This window comes from Orussus abietinus, unplaced genomic scaffold (genome assembly GCF_000612105.2).
Source record: "Orussus abietinus isolate OABI.00-Male unplaced genomic scaffold, Oabi_2.0 scaffold433, whole genome shotgun sequence".
NCBI classification, from domain to species: domain Eukaryota; kingdom Metazoa; phylum Arthropoda; class Insecta; order Hymenoptera; family Orussidae; genus Orussus; species Orussus abietinus.
Window position 1 is genome coordinate 48,366 of NW_019394578.1, and position 22,046 is coordinate 70,411.

General features: G+C 40.8%; 2 protein-coding genes across 4 annotated transcripts in view; both read right to left on the reverse strand.

Annotated features, from left to right (window-relative positions):
• Positions 1-14,073, reverse strand: part of LOC111674025 (protein FAM117B-like) — a gene marked incomplete at its 3' end in the record, with an annotated part of 56,836 nt that extends 42,763 nt beyond the window's left edge. The window contains exon 1 of the mRNA XM_023432762.1: positions 13,541-14,073. The remainder of the gene's footprint in view (positions 1-13,540) is intronic.
• A 204-nt stretch (positions 14,074-14,277) lies between these two features.
• LOC105702265 (macro domain-containing protein CT2219) lies at positions 14,278-16,394 on the reverse strand. Of its 3 annotated transcripts, none has more exons than XM_012429694.2 (6): positions 16,097-16,394; positions 15,713-15,839; positions 15,331-15,588; positions 15,155-15,271; positions 14,857-15,065; positions 14,278-14,572 (listed from the first exon to the last, which is right to left on the reverse strand). In XM_012429694.2, the coding sequence occupies exons 1-6, from the start codon at positions 16,157-16,159 to the stop codon at positions 14,486-14,488; spliced, it is 861 nt and encodes a 286-aa protein (XP_012285117.1). In that variant the 5' UTR covers positions 16,160-16,394; the 3' UTR covers positions 14,278-14,485. The 3 variants fall into 3 exon arrangements, with proteins under 3 accessions (XP_012285117.1, XP_012285118.1, XP_012285119.1); XM_012429695.2 differs by lacking the exon at positions 16,097-16,394 and adding an exon at positions 15,913-16,052 and having other exon boundaries at positions 14,279-14,572; XM_012429696.2 differs by having other exon boundaries at positions 14,281-14,572; positions 16,020-16,378.
• Positions 16,395-22,046: the final 5,652 nt, after the last annotated feature.

The following is a 22,046-nucleotide window of genomic DNA, read 5'->3' on the forward strand; positions in this document are numbered from 1 at the left end:
CACATAATTTCCCCTTCAATGTTGTGTACCTGTTATCATCTTTTTATATTGTTTGAGAGGTGAACGTGCTGGCTTGACGTCAAGCTAGCACGGCCGCACTGAAATTTCAAATTTCGGAAAAATGGTGAGGATACAAAATTAATTAATTCAGCACAAAATCAGCACATAATTCCTCTGTATTCAGATATCGTGAATTGTGATAATGACGTGCTAGCTTGACACACCTTAAAAGTACGGGCCGCGGGTTGGTAGAAACGTCTTGCTCTTTTTAGCTTAGCGATAGGCTCTCTTTCGAGGAGTGCTTGTCGCAGAGTGGAAAGACTGTAAATAATTTTATTATTAATTCTCACAAATTTTATATTTTAAACACAATTTGTGACGAAACCGTTGAATAATAATGCCGGCTCGCGTTTATCGCGGGTATTACTTTGCACCCTTTAATATTCACAATATCAGAAATTCTTATATTTGCACGTTACCGCCGATGTCGCAGATCTTGATTATCTATAATTTGTGAAATTTGTAAAGTAACCGGAGATGGTAAGAATTTCCGGATAATGTATTCGCGTCTCTCTCTTTAGCGCGTTAATCGGGCCAATCGGTGGAGCTTGTAATGTTGCGGAATTATCCCTACTCGACGTTAACTGCAGGCTTTTCGAATGGCAAATCCTCATCCCGGCCTCAAGGTAGTTTCACTGCCGCTACTAATTATATCCCGACGTGCGAGCTATAATGAATATTAATTTGACGTGAGCGCGTTCATGAAAGCGAGAGGTCTACGGTCTATCTACGTCGAAACGCGAGTGCGCGCAATGCGCGAATTCCTTGCTGATCTCCGGGGATGGTCCACCCGAGACAATGGCGTTGATAACTATGCTGATATTAGTGCATATACCCTGACAATAGATGCACCCTAACGAGCGAAAAACGAGAGCACGCGTCGACCTCGTTAACTGTTCGCGTCGAATTCCTCCAATCGGAATTTACTCATTAAAGCGAATATCGTTGAGTAACATTCGATCAACTCCGTTCTCGTAACTATGTAGCTACAAGAGTAAACCACGTGTACGCGTAGTCGAACACCGTTGAAAAGTACGAAGTTAAAAGTTCTACAAGGCTTAAGGTGATATGAAACTTTTCTCCAAACTGGGTGTACCAAAGTATCTAGCACTTTAACACGTGATTATGGAGACTCTAAGGAAGAACGCGCTCCCCGTGAAATTTAATTTTTCGAAAACAAATTTCTTTTTTTGGTTATTGTCCAAGATGAGTACCAATTTTTTTCGAAAAAAGAAATTTCATGAGCAGCACGTTATTCTTTAGGGCCTCCATAATCACGTGTTAAAGTTTCAAATAATTCGATGCACCCAGTTTGGAGAAAAGTTTTAGAAATATTTTAACTTTTTATGTATGTATCACACTTTCATTTCACCTTAAAGCAGGCTATGGGCCTTTATTGATACCGATCCGGAGATCGAATGTATTACCGCAGGATTCTTTCGAACGCCGACTTGGAGCAGTTTAGACAGGACACAGCCTCGTAACGAATTCATGATACTCAAGAAGTAACGATCGATCGCTATTTCGTAACTTGATATTACGGCGCTGTTGAATATCTTTATCGAGCCTAAAGCGACGTCGGATTATATTCAACGAGCTACGTACCATTTTTCAACCCATTCGATCAGGAAACTCGGCAGAGTTTCGCACGAAATACATTAAAAAGCATGCACGAATTCGATTTACTAATTGCCTACTTCTGTTCAATTTCAACGACCAATTTCCAGAAATTAATTCGATCGTATATAGTCGCAGGTTTCTTCTCAACGTCGACTTGAGACCAAACTTCAAATAGAATACAGCCTCGTAACGAATTCATGGTACTCAAGAAGCAACGATCGATCACTACTTTGTATCTCCACATTACGGCGCTGTTGAACATCTTTATCAAGTCTGAAGCGACGTCGGATTTCATTTAACAAGCTACTTAAATTTTTCTAAACCATTCAATTCAATTTACTAATTTCCTACTCATCCTTAAAGCCAATGACTAATTTCCTGAAATTAGTTATACGCACTAGTCGTCCGCATAGTTCGTAATTTACACACACGCGGTTAGAATATGTAGTCGCAGAAATGATCACCGGCACTATGTAGAAACAAAATTAGTCAACATTTTTTGTTATCTCTTAATAATTGTTTTGCCAATATGTCTACGCTTTGTTGAAATGACTTTTTAAAATTATTAAATGCTATAGAAAATTAATGAACATAGTCATTTGTGAAGAGATACCCATCGATGTCCGTGAAGTTGGCCCCTACTTTTTCGAAAATGAAAAATTTTCTTTTGTACCAGATTGTACTCACTTTGTACGGTGTTGTACCGTTGAAACAATTGTCCTAACTTCAGTAGTTAATTAACAAACTGAAAAACCGTTTTTTGAGCTAACCCCTACTTTTTTGAAAATCGATGTTTTTTTAGTTGTACCGGGTTGTACTAGATGTACCGAACATTGTCCCGTTGAAAAAAATTATATAAATATAATACATCTTTAGAAAATGTAAAAAAAGGTTATATAAAGAAAAAGATTTTTTTTCGAAAATCAACTTTTCTTTTGTACCAAGCTGTACTCACTTTGTACCAAGTTGTACCGTTGGAACAATTAACCTTACTCGAATAGTCAATTAACATATTTGAAAAAACTGTTTCTTGACCTAGTCCCTACTTTCCGAAAATCGATATTTTTGTTATTGTACCGGATTGTACTAGTTGCACTGAACATTGAAACATCGAGAAAAATTACGAAAAAATAATGCTTTTATTTAACAAATTAAAAACCGGCGTAACACGCGATTTTTAGACGAGAGACCTTACGCGTTTGTTCCAACTCAGAATGAATGTTCGGTACAACTAATACAATCTGGTACAACTAAAAAACATCAATTTTCAAAAAAGTAGAGGTTAGCTGAAAAAACGTTTTTTTACATTTGTTAATTAACTATTAAAGTTAGGACAATTGTTTCAACGGTACAACACGGTACAATACGTGTACAATCTGGTACAAGAAAATTTTCATTTTCGAAAAAGTAGGGGCCAACTTCACAGACATTACCCATCGTGATCCTTTTTCTAAAGACGGAATACTCTGGAGTGACTCGTTTGAAAACTTACACAAACGAACATATATCCCAGAATACAGTTCTTTACAATGTATCATAACTGAAACATGTTTTATTTCAACTGATAAATGATTATATCAATATGTAACCAAAAGTATGGTTAATAGCACGCTTAAACTGTACTTAAATATTTCGTTTGTAACTATGAAAAATGGGTAGGTTTAGCGCCGTCAATAGGTAGGAGCCCCCTTAATTCGATCGTATTACCGTCAGTGTCTTCAACTTCCGACTTGGAGCAAATATTTAGATAGGACACAGCCTCGTCAAGAATTCATGTTATTCAAGAAGCAACGACCGATCACTACTTTATACCTCCGGATTATGGCATAGTCGAACATCTTCATCAAGCCCAAAGCGACGTCGGATTTCATTAAAAAAGCTACATACATTTTTACAACCCATTCGATTCAGTTCCCTAACCTTCCCTTCCTCAAATTCAACGACCGATTTCCTGAAATTAATTTACGATTCACCTTTACTGCATTGGCCCCGAAAAATTAATCTCTACTACCAAAGTGCAATTACGGTATCTCCGGGACATCCAACATAATTCAAGCCTCCACAAATTAGCAACAATGGTATTAATTTCTGCATTAAACTTAATAGCACGTTCCGAGTCGGCTCCAAGCCGACCCTGGTTTCCTCATGCAGTAGAGCTCGTTTCGCGCGGAGCGACTGGAGTAACCTCTCGTTATGCAAATTCCCAGTTACGACAGTTAACTTCTCGCGCGTAGAGTTAATCCTGTTAATCGATCCAGTTTTCCATGGCGGTGTCGTGGAAATTCGAGGGCTCGTCCCATCATCACGCGCGGCGAACGGTAGTGTGGTACAGAGCGAATCGCGACGCGCCGGCGCGGTTTCACCGTTATGCAATTAACAATGCAATTCTTCTGTGCACCGTCTTGACACGGCGAGTTCATCGTAAAGTAAAGTATAAGAAGGACGGCATAGTTCCGCGTCTGGTCGACCGCTTTACCGCACAGAAGCCGCAAGCGGGCCGCGCCGGTAAACATATGTATGTACAGTAGGCACCCGCACATCGGAAATATGAAATGAAACCCATTGGAGAATTTAATGCTTTTTAGCGATATTTTAGTGCTACAACCTCGATTTTAGTGCTCCACCCCTTATACCGAAAATCGGTGGTGGTGCTGAGTAAACGTTCACTCAGCACCCCCACAGTGCAGACTACGTTAAGGGAAAGATTCACGGAAAAAAACGAGTAGGCAGCATTTTGGTGCTGTTTTAGTGTTCTAGAAATACCCTAGAGCCAGTTCCGAAACATCATCCCTTTCACTCCAAAACTACCCTCGATCGTATAAGCGCCAAGAGAGAAGAGGTAGAAATACTAACATTCTACACGTTCTCCTTTCGCATTATTTTGGTGCTATTTATGTGCTCTGTGGATACCCACGATATCCTTAAAGCACTTAAATAATACCAAAATAATGCGAGAGAAGAACGTGCAAAATGTATTATTATTTCTACCTTTTCTATCTTGGAGCCTATACGATCGGGGATATTTTTTGGGTGAAGGGGGTGATGTTTCGGATCTGTCTCTTGGGTATTCCTAAAGCACTTAAATAGCACCAAATTGCTGCATACTCGTTTTTTTCCGTGAATTTTTCCCTTAACGTAGTCTGCACTGTGGGGGTGCTGAGTGAACGTTTACTCAGCACCACCACCGATTTTCGGTATAAGCGGTGGAGCACTAAAATCGAGGTTGTAGCACTAAAATATCACTAAAAAGCACTAAATTCTCCAATGGGTTTCATTTCATATTTCCGATGTGGAGGTGTCTACTGTACATTCATGGTAAAAATGGTACACCGCGTCGAGGAACGCGATTCCCGTGTTCGCGGGGGGGAAACGAATTGAGAAAGGAGAAGAAAACAAAGTAAATAAAAACGTAAGAGTGGAAAAGAAACGTCGCGAGATGACGTAAAATGCCGCCGAGATATCTGGGTCGAGAATTCGGCCTGGAAATAAAGCGACGGGGTGTCCCCTTAGAGCGACGTCGAGACCGACTTGGTTACCTTAGGCCAATTTCGACGAGTCCCGACGAATCGCCATGCTAGATTTCCTTCGAAAGGAGGACGAGCCTTTCCTCCACTAGGGTGAAGGATCGTAAAGCGATCCGATGGACGTTAACGATCGCCTGTAAAGATGGTGCACACACGCCCGAGGACTCCCGAAGAAGATTAGAACTGGTACCTGATGGTACTTTGTTCGATCAACTCTGGATAAAGGTTGCCGTTTCGCGACTTTTAGCGAAACATCGCAAGATAAGATACTGCGGGCCGCCGAGCTGGATGCAGCTCGGAGCAGGATCGAGATGATTTAAGTAGTTTGTTGGATATCACGATTAAAATCACCGATTTCGATGATTTGATTTTTATTTTTAAATCACGACTTTTTAAACAGTGTGGGTACCATTGCAGCATAGTCGCGCTGATCGCGCTGTCGTATCAGTAAGTGAGACCACGGTACATATTACAACCAGCATGGTGTGTTACGATTCTATCACAGCGCCTCATTAGCATTACGTGTTTGAGTATTTATAACCACTTTCATAAACAGTGACATGTAAAAGTGTAAAACGGCGCAATAACGGCATTCGGATTTTTAGAGATAAGAAGTAACACGGAAAGTTTGAACTGTAACGTTTATTTGCAAAAAGAAAATAATCAGTGTTCTTTAAACATTTAAATAAAAAGAAAATTCCCGTGCACGCGAAAACATTAGAAAATATTATTTCCAAACAAACGCTAGACATGTTAAAGGTTATTTAACTGTCTCAACGTTTAAACAGAAATACTACTTTAGGTTCCTTCTGATTTCCCGGTTTATATTCCTAATTCTCGAATGTACAAGTTGATATGGGAGAAAAGAAAAACAATTTTTTTACATATGCACATGATACCATAGCGTACAAAATAGAAATTATCAAAGTGTGTCCCTTATGTTCTAGACCCATTTCTTTTTTAAATAAAATTTACTTAACCTAGTCTATGAAACGCGGCGTCTATTCGAATAATTAAGATATTTTTTTTTTAAATTGTGAGGTTTTTACTTTGTTTCAAAGAAATCATGATTTTGATCAACCCTAACTCGGAGCGTCGATTTCAACGTGAATAAAGAGACCCCTTAAATTAAATTAAACCCGGAGTCCTTTAAAAGTGTTTCCTTTCGTTTTTACTCAGATTAATAAGCCCGAGTTTTTCACGGGACTTTGAATTCCCCTGCCACCTGGAAAAACGTGGAAATTGAAGCGTGGCCGTTTCGTCGGCTTTTTGAATGAAAATGGAAGCGTCGTTTCGTCCGGAGAATGGGAAACGTTCATTAGGTGTTGTCCCGCGGGTATAATGGCAAATACAGAGTGTTCGTACATGCCTGCACCGTGATTTAATAGAAAAAAAACGGAAGTATAATGGGCCGTACGTGATCGGGTGCCACGCCATTAACGTCTGTCCTTGACTCTAGCGAAATAGCGTGCACTCCCGTAGAAAGGTGTAAGAATACACCGCGGGAGGAAATTTTAGCCCAATAAAGGCGGGGACCGGGATGAAACGGTAGAAGCCATCGTATTCGTATTACGGGACGGGAGGAAAAATTCAATTAACTTTAATTCACTTTTCTCTCTCTCTCTCTCTCTCTCTTTCTCTGGTAATATCGGACTCAACTCGAGGAATGATTCCTCTTTTTATACGCATCGGGACGGCTTTCGCGGAGGCCGCAAGCAGTTTACACGTGGCTGCAAGATATAGGAAACAATGGATTTGTATTACACGTTAAGCAGGAAATAAGGTGTACCCTACGTATCATACGCCTACGTTAATGTTATTTCTGTATCTGATTTTTCAGGGTGAAGAATCAAATAAAAGAAGGAACAGTAGAGGTGAAGGCTCGGTTTTGAGCCGACAAACTAATCCTTTAAGGGAGCTCATAAATATTAACAGCGTGAAAATACCAATTTTCCCGACACCCACAGGAAAACATTAAACGCAAAATGTACATACAGTTTAAGCGTATCACTAACCATACTTTTAAGCGAATATTATCATTTTACATAAGATACAGTCTGGAAACTTTAAAGCCAATTGTTAAACAATGCCATTTTCTTGCTGTCAAGATATGTCAACAGGTTTTGGTTCCGCATCGTTTATATTGTGCACACACGTTGATGGAATGTGGCTATATGACCACCAACAACAATGTAGAAGCTAAATTACTGAAAATTTGAGTTATCTCTTAATATTTTCTTGCCATTGTTTCCATACTTTAATAAAATTGCGTTTTAAAATGATTGAATGCCATCGGGAATAAATGAAAATGGTTATTTCCGAATAGGCACTTATGATCCTTTTCTAAAGGCGGATTATTCTGAAGTGATTCGACTGAAAATTTATATAAACATGGATATATACCCCAGAATACGGTTCTTTGCAATGCATGATATCTCAAACATTTTTTTATGTTAAACGTTAAATAATTATGTCAATATGTACCTAACGGTACAGTTAACAACGCGCTTAAACTGTATTAAAATGTTTCATTTCTTTCACGTATCAATTTGAAAAATGGATAGTTTTGGCATCGTTGATAAGAATGAGCCTTAAATCTTAACTTCGCATCATCATCGCAGGTGGACAGGAGGTCGAGACATTAAGACAACGGTTCCGTTAACGTAACGGATAGGTCCACATTGAGGCACATAAAGAAGCACCTTGGAGTATATAAGTGACTGTTAGGACGGCAACAGGGTTTTTGCCGTTTTCCAAGTACATCTTCTAGTCTCTATATCTAACTCCGGCATGATAACATCGTTTCGTACAAAAATCGATGATACATATTCCTCGAGAAACGTTCTTGTTCAAACATGAAATGTGTGTTGAACCACTTAGCAAAGTAACGGAGCAAATTCGCTCGATAACGAGCTCGAATGTACATAACGGATAAATGGATATGCCGTGCATAGGAAACATTTTAAAAGCACATGACTCGAATTTAGTCCGATTACGTTTCGCCTACATCTACGTATATTAAAATGTACCATTCCCATAACGACGTTCCGATTTTGGTTTATTCTCCCCATCGGCGTTTCTTGCAATCGGAGATACGAAAACGTTGTCTGCCTTGATAGTTCTTTTCCCTATCGTTAATCCAATATTCATCAACATCCCTAATATTCATCAACACGGGGGATCCTACATGGTATCGCTCTCTTCTATCGACTTCCTGTAAGCAAAAGTAATTAAAGATATAATTAAAAATACGAACGAGAAACCAATTGAAAAAACGATCCACGCTCGTATCTAGTCCGAGAAGATTTCTAGAATACCTATACTTTCGCCGTTCGGTCGTCGATCTTTCTTGAACGTGAAAAATGAAAATGAAAATATTCTTCTTCAAGAATCTAGCATTTTGACAATACTCCGGGGTGAAACTTCGAAAATAAACTCGTGCAGGATTCAAGAAAAAATAACTGGGTCGCCCATACGGCCGTCGCTAATAATAGTAATAGAGTTTTTGCGGTTTTGCGCATGCTGGATGCATCGCGCCGGTCCGTATGGCCCGACACGACGTGTCGATATCGCCGGGTGAGAACAGGTGACGAGAAGTACCTGTCGGAGAACTGCTACTTGTTCGAGAGTGGAACATCGGGCGAACAATACCAGCGAAGCAAAAGAGCAGAGTCGCTTGGCAACGAGCTCGTGCGCGTGCGCGCGCACCTGTGCATATGGAGGTCCGCGCATGTTATTGCATTAAAAGTGAGAGAAAAAAAGGCCAATAAGGGGAGGATTTCAGTTCCTGGGAAAATGAAGAACTTCGATTACCGATGAAACGCGATTCACCTTTCTGATATAAAATTTTGACAAGGCAATTTAAAAAAAAAAAAAGGCAAAAAGACGCGAAAAAGACAAGACCTCACCCGAGTTCGCAATTCTCTTAGACAGGTAACACCATTAATAATTGTTCCCAGGATATTAAATACACTAGTGAGTGTTTCGGACTTCTCGTTGCCCCAAATGCCCGCTGTTTTTCTTTCATTTCGTCGAGTTCTCTCGGAATTCGTTGCCGTTAAAGAGAATTGGACCGGACGGGCTACCGGTGTTATCGTAAAAAGCTATGAGATTTCTGACGCACTCGCCAGGCGGGTTTTATCGGGCTACCTACGTTAATTAATTGCGCGTACGCGCGAAATTAAATGCCCCGTCCCCCGAGGAATCTGGGAACACGTAATAAAACGTAACCGGGGATGTTTCTCATTTTTCTCGAAAAACAGTTTTCCGACACTGTTGGCGAGTGGGAGGAAGCCGTGTCGCAACGCCAACGGATTGTCGCCTTCGTTAGAATGCTAATGCGGACAAATCTTACGGGGATTACAATTTTTCCAGAGAACAAAGGAAATCGCTTCGAGGTCGATAACACTGTCGCCGGTGGGACAGAGGCTGGACTCAGCTGTACAAGAAATCGTTTCTTGCCCGCCTTCACACCGGACACGAGGAAGTGGGCGGATATGAAAATGCTTCGTGCCCCATCGTCTCTGTAAGGAGCTTGCGCACAAATTGAATACTGAAATTTAGAGAAATCGAGCCGATTTAGTCGATTTACCCGAGCCCAGATAAAAGAGAAACAAAACATTCGACTAAATAATATACGAAATAGCCACAGTGTTAAAAGGAAATATTATAATTTCATATTTTGGTTAGAAGTATTATTCAGACATGGAATACTAATTTTATAAAATATTTGCAACAAATTTATAAAATGTGTTATAAATTTAAAACGTAAGTGTATTCATTTTTTCACGTAATTTCATCAAATTATAACGTGTCATCACATTATAAGTTTGTTTAGAAAATTGTAATAAATAGGTACTAATTCCCTTTTAGAACATTAGATTTATAATTCTCTTACACCCTTATGTACTAAAAGTGCATGAATTTTATGAATATTTCTAACAGTGTACGCGAACTCGCGAGGTCGTCCCATCGATCTCCACAGGTTTTTGTACACCCCGCTGACAACGGCGACATCTTTAAAATATTCCCCAGGAGAATAATCGCAAGATAAGTTACTTGGCATAATTTCAATACCTAAGAACCATAAATTTCAACCACGAAGGCTCACTGATAGCGTGCCGGCTTAAAAGCTCACTCCAAATCTCCGGGAACCTTGCAAACGTATATTCTCAACAAATGCGTAAACTTCAAAATCATTGTAATCAATGTTCGACGACCGATAGAAGGGACTGGAATGACAATTCAATTTTGTTGCTCGTCTCGTGCATGTAAACGCGTAGTGCGATATCTCTTTATCTGGAGTCCTTGAGTAAATATCTCGAATATCCGCAGAGGGGTTTTTCTTTTTTTTTTTTAATCCGACCTAAGTTTCGGCGAAAAACAGCTAAATTTCACGAAGTCCCGGGGTCGTATGCCCCGAATACAAACTTGCATGCTGCCGGTGCATCGACGTTGCACCACTCTTATTCACATGAAATAAAATGACCCCGAGTGAAGGTGAGCTTAATTAAACATTACTATATGGTGAATTAGCCACACCTGAAGCCAAGATATATTTTCTACCGTTTTCTAATCTCAAGTTTCGGATCGCGTCACCGAGCTCGATACAATCTGTTTGCAAAAAAAGGGAGAATGTTGCGTTCCTGATACACTGGGGAAAAAAAAAAAAGAGTTAATTCAACTTAAAATGAGTTACACCAATTCATTATTGAGTTTAATCAATTATACGGTCGAGTTGAATTTAGTCTCTTTTGTTTTCAGTGTACAAAAATGAGGAATACCGAATTCTTCGTCGCTTTCAGTGTCTTTAGAATAATCATAGTTAAATAAAAGACCTCCATTTAATTTACAATTTTATCTAGCTAATGATTTTGAGATAAATGATACTCGATCGCGTTAAAATATCTGGGTTCGTGGAAGACTAGATTTCGTTGTATGTAGATCACTGTCTGCTTTTACAGAGTATGTAGGGTTTTTCGGTAATGCGTTTTTTTTTTATAAATATCAAAATGCCATAATGCTTCAAAGTGAATCGCGTGACTTAATCATAATTACACGGTAAAAATTTATGGGCATCGATAGCCATCCTACTTATTTTTAGGAACGTCCAATGGATAATTTGCAATTTCTCGCTTTCATAATAAAGTGTGCAGCTCTCTGTTCGTGTACGATAAAAGAGATGCATTAATGCGAACGCGAGGGTGTGTAAATTATGCATGGTATCCTGCACGTCTCGTATTAATAATGATGACGACTAAGATGATGGCCAATAATAATAACAGCAGCAAGGGTATCATTAAACCGAAATTGTATCTTCAACGGATTATTTAAACCGTGTCACATCGCGAATCAAGAATTCTTAAGACGCTCTCGATGGATTTCAGTTAAAGGTGTTCGTGCAAAACGAGCACATGCAGTGATGTAAGAAATATAAAACCTTACGTAGTCTGATTAACACGATAACACTCTATACAAAATATTTTCTGAAATGTGGTGACAGAATATCAGTGGTATTCTAAATTTACTATAGGACCGTATTTCATCGTGTCCATATTAAAAATAATATTCAATTCATCTAACATTTATGCTCCGACATATTCTTAATCAAATATCGAGTCTGTGTAAATTTTAATCCAATTATACCATGATATGGGAAGGTAAATAACAGAAAGTTCAAGGAGTTCGGCATGTCACGTCGCTTGGATTAGTTCTGACCTAGATAGTCCATGTGGAAAGGTAACACGTTCAACGAACAGGAGGCATCACCCAGTGGGTTCCAATTTATGGTAGTCATGTCCTAAAACATCCAACTGGTCTGAAAAATGTAGAATTTGTATGAATACACAGCCTTTTACGTTCTACTAGCCACGAACTAACGTAGAATAAAACATTCTTCCATATTTCCCAGACTTTCTGTCCATTTTCAAGACGTTTCCAACTCCATTATTCCTACGAGTTGCCGAGCTCAAGTGAGAATATTCCATAATAAGAAAGCTCGACGTACAGAAGTTACGGTACAAAGTTAAATCACGACTGGTGACCACACAACATCTATTACATTACGGCGATATCTTTAAAAAGGGTTTCCTCGTTTCACAGACAAGTAATAGTAATTTTTGACTGGCAAAAAACCCGAACACCCACTCCGTGAAGTAAATAGATCAATATTCAAAGTGAAACGAGAGAACACTCTTTCGACTCCTCTTTTGTTCTCAAATCCCTGGAAAGTCAAATCGCATAGAGAGTGGCTCGAAGGCAGCCTGATTTTGGGAACGAAAATGGATTCCAGGGAAGGTTGGTCGGTTCGTGAGGATCAACAGGGCGAGGTGAGGTAAAGAAGCAAACCAGGAGGAGCAAGTTGGCCGACCAGGCCCGACTCGAGTCCGTTGCGAGGCAAAACGGCGCAGGCTGTGGAGGTTATGTCGCTCGGCGATTCGAGAATCGGGAGTCGGGAACCGGGAGCGGTTTCAGGGCTTCTCGGGGCCAAATACAGCCTGGCGTTTGGCGCGAGCGTTCGGAGGATTCGTCTCGAGGCTGCGCCTCCCCACCCTGATTTTTCGGTACTTACCACAGACGCACGAGTCATATATACCTAGGCTCGAGAACACGCGCGAGCACTTACGCACCTCGGTGCATACATACGCGAGTCGCGGGTCGCGGAAGCAGCTTGGTGATGCAGCCCGTCCTCGCTCTCTCTCTCTCCCTCTCGCTCTTCTTTTCTATCTTTCTCTATACCTCTCACTCCCGGGGAGCACGTTTATCTAGCGTGAGGTCGTCGCGAAGCCAGGACAGCTCTTGGCTGGGCCTCAGGTCCTTGGATCCGACTCGGAGCACGCCGAGGATAGTTTCGAGCACACCGGATACCCGAGACGCGGCGATCGGGGTCCGCGAGGGCACACATCGGGAGGTAGAGCACACTCGGGTGTCCGTCAGCAACCTAGAAAGCGGGCAGCCATTCAGGATTACGGGACTCCGTCCGTCCGGCTATCCGTGAAATCGAGGCTAAAATATTCACCGCCGCTCCGCGCGGCCGCGTCCGCGAGCTGGCCGTCTGGACGAGACACCTTCCGACGAAACTCGAGAGGCCCGTGGAGCGCCGTGCGAGGTGTGCAGCCCCTACAGTCGCGCGCACTCTTCGGGGTCAACAATGTCGCATTTTTGCGGTCCCGGAAAACAATGAAGACCCCACCGAATACGCGGCGGAACGAGCCCACCTTTGACACAATGCCCGTGAGCTCACCGCGAGGACCGCGGCGCTGATCCTAATCGACGCGCGAGGGCCGAGCCTCCTCTCTTCCGCTAACAGTCCCGGACTTTAAGCAAAGGATATTTACCCATTTGTGACAGATTTTCCGATCGAAATGCACCACATTAACAACCGTCCCCCACCTATTACCACATACAGACATTACACACTTCAATTTTTCAAGATGGCGACGCGGTCGAGCTCGGGGCGAGACGATGCGGCAAACGCCCGAAACGGCGGCGCTGCACTCGCTCTGCCCGCCGATACGCGGCCCGGCGAACCCCTGACGTCCCTGAGGATCCTCGACGACCGGGGACGCGTCGAATGCTCCGAGACCCTTTCGCCGAGGCAGCGACCTGGACCGACCGGACTGCGAGACGAGAGCCGAGAACGACGGCGCGCGACCGCTCGGAAATCGAGTTACCCGTTGTCAGGTGCGTTCCGAAGTCGGCGCACCCGCTCGCCTGACGACTGGACTCGATGGTTCCACTTTCTCCCGCTTGACGCTTCGCGCGGCGCTGACCGCAGCTGCGCGCAAAATAGAGAATTTCGACGTACCGACCGGTCGAGCACGCACACCCTCGCAGGAACCGGATACCGCGGCAAAATGCTCGATTTCAACGATATTCCATGACGTTTTCGACTCCCGTTAAACTTTTATCTTCATTTTTTGAATATCGTGTTCTCGAAAGCGGTTCTTAACAAAAAATGCATGTCGCATTGAAGTTACTGGATCGAAGATGTCAATGCGAGCCGTTTGTCGTTAATAACTATCCCTCTCTAGTGATAATTTATATACATAATCATTTTCATAAAAGAGCTGATATAAAATTTAAAAAAGGAGCTCTTTGGTGCATAATCTTTTAATATTTCAGGTATGCTGAAAACACGCAGGAAGAATAAGGTGCGGTATTTTTGTTCGATGTAAAATTGGTGTACTTTAATATTTGATAATGTTTCATCCACAAAAATCTAATAAGTTTACAGCCATTGGTAACGGAATATATTTTACAAATGAATAACATGAGGTTACTTATTCAAGACCAAAGTATTTCTGAAGCAACTCTTCATAGATGTCCTTATCAGAAGGAAGGAAAACACAGAAAATTATTCGGTCAAACTGGAAGAAAAAGCAAATTATGATATCATAATCATTAAACGATTTAACATACTAAATTATTCTATTAGATACTTTAAGATAAGTATTTTAATGTATGACATTAAATGTGGTCATCGTACAAAAAAATCTTATTTGATATGATATATTAGAATTATATCACATTGTTAAGTAGGAGCACAGTCAATATTTGTGCACCTAATTATACAATTAATATAACTTTACTTCTTCATGGAAAATTTTCTGATTTATCATATTGTTACCATTTACTTTATAATCGATCTTACTTGATCTTTGTCGTCGAGGAGAAACTTTTTAACTGTAGCTAAAGCTACTTTAGCTGCTGGCCTCTGAGGGTACCCATATACACCTGTAGATATACATGGAAATGCTATGGTACGAAGTTGATTCTCTTTAGCAACAGCAAGGCAACTTTTGTAACATTCCCTTAACTTATCCGGGTGTTCTCCCTGAGGTCCCACTGTATGAATGACATCTAAAATGTTATAATGCAAGATGAATTAATATTATAAAAAAGACTATTATCATAATTAATTTTATAATGCGAAGATTGCAAATGCATACATTTAGCTGGCAGCAGGTAACCTCCAGTTATTTTAGCTTCTCCAACATGACATCCACCCAGTGTTGCACATTCTTTTTTGAGATTTGGTCCTGCTGCTCTATGAATTGCTCCATCAACTACAATTATATAAACATTATTGATGAAACAAATTTGATTTTATTAATATTTTTCGTACCTCCACCTCCTCCTAGTAAACTTGAATTTGCTGCATTCACAATTGCATCAATCTCCAAAGAAGTGATATCACCTTGCCATAAAGAAATTTTATCAGCCAATTCTGTATTCACTTTTTCCACTTTTTCCAATGTTGTGACCCCGATATTAGTTTTATTCTTATTCCAATAATCAGTCCATGACAAAATTTGATCTATAGTTGTCATGCCTGTTTTATAAAATTGTCGTTTTTCTTCAATGGGCATATGGAAATACTTTTCTACAATGATATTTAAAATATTTATCATCACCTGCTGCCTCAAATTTAGGAAAACTTGAATTTGTTAAAAATCTTTAAACTGTTATATAACAAGTTTAACTGTTACATTTTTTCAATAACTTACGTTTCTCCGATTCAAAGGACATCTTCGTTTCAAGGTTATTATGGGCAGTGGAAAAATATTTTGCAAGCCCACTGTGTACACACAATGGACTTAATATACTTTTTATTAAATTTCCGTTCGACACTACCTAAAAAAAATAATTATATACAGATTAAACAATATCAAATTGTATCATACTTAAACATTGCCTCTCATCTTACTTTTAAGCTCAACATTCTAATAATTTGTGTCAGTTCCCATTACTATAAGTTTGACATTAAACAAAATCACTTAAAAGTAATAATTACGTTCAGAATGCAACATTTACATTTATAAGTGTATGAAAGTCGCAAAAATTATCCTTGTTCTGTCTGCGCAAAAAGAATATTGAAAAACATGAATCACCCCGGGTCCGTAGTTTGTTGCAGCAGAGATGCTCATCTCTGGTTGCAGCGATTTTTCCCGCATGAGCGCCACTTGCTGTTGGTCGAATGAATTAGTACATTTACACCTGCTGTTTTACATCAGTTTTATAACTACCGTTAATCTACTGGTATTAAACGCGGTGTAAATACATTTTACGCCCGTGTTATCAGTAAAATAGGAACAAAACGATGTTTAAGTAACAGATATTAAGTCTCCCCCGTCGGTATTTATGCAATACCAGATTGGATAAATTGTCATTAGAGATGAGTTGGGAGATTGCTCACGGGCAGGGTCGCGCGATCGCTTCGTGTGCTGCCCTCTGGTTTTGTATGTGAGCTTTCACCGTTTTTGCCCTCAAGGGCGGCGCAACGAATTTCTGGTAGAGGCTCGCGCACTTATGGGGATTGTCGAATATATTTCACGACTTTATCTATAGTTATTGCTTTATTATCACAAAAAAAGGAGCGGATTTCCACGTGCGCTCTAGAATTGTTCACACAGTCTTCTCCTCGATTTTCAACCGTTTTTAAAACATTTTACGACGTAGTCGTCTTTTCGTTCGAGGTAAGTACAGTAATGTGCACGCGGGGTAACGCAGTTTGCCCCGTCCTGAACGCATCGCACTCGTCGTGCGCGATGCCCCTGGTGGTCGATGGCCGGACTTCGTCCCGGGCCCGCCACACCTTTCTAGGGTTAACCGTATCCGGCCTGTGTTCCGGCACTCACAGTCCGAGTTCGTTTACATCAGGTTTAAGTGTTCAGGCATACAATAACGCATGTTTGTCTTTCGTACATTTTTATTCCACACAGAAATTATACGGAGTAATAGGCGGGCTGGGCGCCGCCGGGAACTAGGAACCTTACTACTTTTTGACGGGGGCATAAACTGTGTGTTTACCAAATTAGGCGCGCGTCGACTGCAACGACGCGCGCCTAACTTGGTAGACATTCAGTTTATGCCCCCGCCAAAACGAGTAAGATTCCTAGTTCCCGGCGGCGCCGAGCCCGCCTATTACTGTGTGTAATCTCCGTGCAGGAATAAATATGTACAAAAGGAAAATGTGCGGTGTTGTATGCCCGTTCACTTAAACCCGATAAAAGACGAACTCAGACTGTGGGTACCGGAATACAGGCCAGATACGGTTAACCCCTACACACTCGCGATGGCGGTGCCATCTACCAGTCGCCGCTGGCGGCTCACGTACTCGTGATGGTAATACCATGCGGCAGTTGACGGTGATGGCTTACTTACGCTTACCAACACTGCTCGCATTTGATAGTAAGGGAAGAACACTCGTGGCTCCCTTTTTGACTTTACCTTTCACTTACCTCATTTATTCCATACGCAAATGATACAGGTAAAATTACAACGTATGTGCTCGAGAGTTAAGATATACTGTAGATACAATTTTTATAAGCTCGGAAATTAATAAAACAATTATGAATGTTCCGTAGGGAACACATAAAACCTAGATGGAAGGAGATACCCAACAACATAGTTCGACGTAGTCGATACGTCAGGGGTAACGAACGTGTCGCAAGACCAAATCCTGAGGGACGGGAAGGGTGGATACGGTTTTTTACGTACATTTTTTTCGGCACATTTTACAGTTGATAGCGATCGCACAAAACACATTACAGTTATGTAATTTTTTATTATGAGTTCAGTTTTCATTATTTGTCTCACCGTCCATAAGGTGACTTTATTAAGTAATGTGAAATTAATTAAAATCGTACTGCAAGATAACAATATCAATCTTTCTTATCGTTAGTATTATTATTATTTAGTATTGGATTATTTAATGGAATTTGTTATTTCCTATTCCCCGATAGTATACACTAGCATGTAAGTGAGACCACACACTGGGTTCAAAAACAAATCGACGCAGAAAATATCGGTGTCACATAAACATAAACATAGGATTTAGATAGCGAAAGAACCAAGAGTTCTTTTGTATATAGCCGATGACGACTTGTGGAGTCTGTGACCCTAACTTGCGTTGTTAGGCTCCTGGAGAAGTTCGTACTGTACAGATGGTCCTTCCTCGTGAAATTAAATTAAAGAAATGAAATCAACTTAAATATTGGATAATTTATTTACCCATTTCTATCATTTAGTTACTCATGTTGCTACTGTTATCTCATTCATTGCAAAAATTTAAATTATAATATTCATTTTGAGAATGAATTAATGAGTTCGGATGATAAAAACCTTCAATTGAAATATTTGTCCTCTACATTGGTAATTTTACTGCAAAACATTTGTCCTGAAATACTCCGGCTCACGGTCAAGTGATGGTAATTAGCAAAATTTCAATACATCGGTAAACACCGAATACGCGACTCGTGCACGACGTGGATCGTACGAGTCGGCGAATGATGAAAACAATGAGATTAAAGTACATTGTTGTTTCGAAGCGACGAGCGCGGAACATCGGGCACGCCCTAGTGTCACGTACGGAACTCACATGCAGCGAATCTGTGTGAGTGCGATCGCTCCTAAAAATCTTCGCGCGTCCCGGCCAGCCAAGCGCCAAGCTACAGGTCGAAGCATTGAGTATGTGTGCGTCGGCGCCACACTCATGGCGAGTATGCGTGAGAGCCGGTATTCCATTTGGTTTTATTTCTTGACAATGGAACAAATTAATTTTATTGGTAGTTAAACAAATTGTGAACTAGCAATAAATAAACATCGTTTATGACATCAATTTCATGTCAAACATTTTCAAATTTCTCACCATTCGGAACCATTCTTTTCGTAAATTAATATAAATTGAGATCTTGCACGTCTTTCATAATTTTCTCCAATTACATCTTCAAGTTGTACAGGCATATATCTAAGCTGTAATGGTATTATATACATTTTTATTCATTTCATTAGTATACGTAATAATTATNCAGTTATATTTTTTCGGCGTCCCCGGTAATCAACATCGTGGCTCCTGGACCGGAAGTACGCTAGAATAGGGGAGATCGGGGTAATTTATCCCGCGGGGTAAATTTACCAATGTTTAATAATTTTTCTATTTTTTATTTTAAATCATTCTCGATTTTATCATACATTTCTAATCGTATCTCACACTTTCGTTGGTACTCGATATCATTTTCTGCGACGTTGTTTATTTGTTAAACAATAAAACGGAAACCAACGATAGGTAAATTTATTTAATCCCTTTTTTCTTATTTTTTAGTGAACTGAAGTGTACTTTTTGTGATTCTGAAAATATGACATACGGAAATAACATCCATGAGCTTTGTGTTACCGTGTATATTTTCTTTAATAAAATAGTTCACCGCTTGACAGTCGATCGATATAGTGACGACCGGAGAGAATTGAATTACGATAAATGGAGCGAGTTGAGTGGCGCTCAGAATTATACTGTAACATTTCTTTCATTGACTGATCCACGCGTTGTTCGTTTCATTTTCAAGTAAATGTAACTTAATCTCTCGTTCGTGACAAACTTCATTGAATCTTAGTTTTTTCATGATTGCCTACCAACTACAACGCAAGACACATGTTTAAACAATTTCTCAGAAGGCATTTTTATTTCTTCGTCGCGACCTCTGTTCGATGCTACGAATTCTGTCCGGGCCGGCCGGCCGGGCCGTGTTAGGTCGGGGATCGTTTACTCGGGAGCGGTGATAGCGATTACCCGAGGATGTCGATCGGACCGGGCCTCGTGGGTTTGTTCTTGAGGACTCATTTCCAGATGGTTGAAACCAGCCAAAGACCTCGTCGAGCAAAGTAACGAAGATACTTTATTTTCGATGCCTCTCGGTTTTACAGGAACGACTCGTAGACTCGGTCAACTCAAGGGGACTAACGTTCGCCGAGAGTTACAGGTGCCTCGCACGCAGGTTACAGAATGGAGACAGTTCAAACTTCGATACATCAGAGAGCGAGCCCTTCGGAGCGGGCCTTTTTATACTGACCTAGGATGTTCCTAGGCGCGGAGGAGGATGCTTATTGGTGGGTTTTTAAGATTGAGGAGGGAAATGTCTCATGTGATTGGCTTGGGGACATAGGTGGAAAGTGTCTTTTTCCAGAGACCCTGAATGTTTGACGTTTCCCAGGGCTGTCATCTAGTTTGGGGTGCGGAAGTACTCGGATAAACAAAGGGGAGATAAGAACGAGGGAGAGCATGTCTCCAGGAGCGCTTTGGAGCGCGAGACGCGTTGCTTAGTCTCGTTCTTAATATTACTTAAAATAAAACGTTAGGTAGGGACCTAACACCCGACCGACCCCCGTGCCCTCCGCAAATAGCGATTACCGAGCATTGCAGCGCTCGGACCCGAAGTGCGATAAAATACAAAGAAAATAATAGCCTTTTCACGCATTTTTATTTTGCTTTAGCAAATAATGAAAAAATCTAAAAAGGTTAATTGTTACGCATTTATACATGCAGATTTTGTTACTACTAGTAATAAATACAATATTTTTTAATCAGTGCAATTTATTATTTTAAATTGTGCGCGAACTTCGTGATCTTGAAAAAACTAAGATTCAATGAAGTTTGTCACGAACGAGAGGTTAAATTACGATTACTTGTAAATGAAACGAACGACGCGTGGATCAGTCAATGAAAGAAATGTCACAGTATAATTCTGATATAATCTAATAAATCTAATAAATCTTCGAATTCAACATTTAAATGCCGAGGAATATTCAAACCTCGTCCCACTCTTACATTAGTAGAGTTTAATGATATCTTCTATCTACCAGGCGACGTGTTGACTTACACCAACGCCATGACACATTCAATTCCTACCACGGATAAGCTCTCTTCCTCTAAGGGGGGAGGGATGTTAGGTCCCTACCTAACGTTTTATTTTAAGTAATATTAAGAAAGAGACTAAGCAACGTGTCTCGCGCTCCAAAGCGCTCCTGGAGACATGCTCTCCCTCGTTCTTACCTCCCCTTTGTTTATCCGAGTACTTCCGCACCCCAAACTAGATGACAACCCTGGGAAACGTCAAACATTCAGATTCTCTGGAAAAAGACACTTTCCACCTATGTCCCCAAGCCAATCACATGAGACATTTCCCTCCTCAATCTTAAAAACCCACCAATAAGCATCCTCCTCCGCGCCTAGGAACATCCTAGGTCAGTATAAAAAGGCCCGCTCCGAAGGGCTCGCTCTCTGATCCACCAAAATCTGAACTGTCTCCATTCCGTAACCTGCGTGCGAGGCACCTGTAACTCTCGGCGAACGTTAGTCCCCTTGAGTTGACCGAGTCTACGAGTCATTCCTGTAAAACCGAGAGGCATCGAAAATAAAGTATCTTCGTTACTTTGCTCGACGAGGTCTTTGGCTGGTTTCAACCATCTGGAAATGAGTCCTCAAGAACAAACCCACGAGGCCCGGTCCGATCGACATCCTCGGGTAATCGCTATCACCGCTCCCGAGTAAACGATCCCCGACCTAACACCGCCCGGCCGGCCGGCCCGGACAGAATTCGTAGCATCGAACAGAGGTCGCGACGAAGAAATAAAAATGCCTTCTGAGAAATTGTTTAAACATGTGTCTTGCGTTGTAGTTGGTAGGCAATCACGAAAAAACTAAGATTCAATGAAGTTTGTCACGAACGAGAGATTAAGTTACATTTACTTGTAAATGAAACGAACAACGCGTGGATCAGTCAATGAAAGAAATGTTACAGTATAATTCTGAGCGCAACTCAACTCGCTCCATTTATCGTAAATCAATTCTCTCCGGTCGTCACTATATCGATCGACTGTCAAATGATGAACTATTTTATTAAAGAAAATATACACGGTAACACAAAACTCATGGATGCTATTTCCGTATGTCATATTTTCAGAATCACAAAAAGTATTACAGTTCACTAAAAATTAAGAAAAAGGGGATTAAATAAATTTACCTATCGTTGGTTTCCGTTTTATTGTTTAACAAATAAACAACGT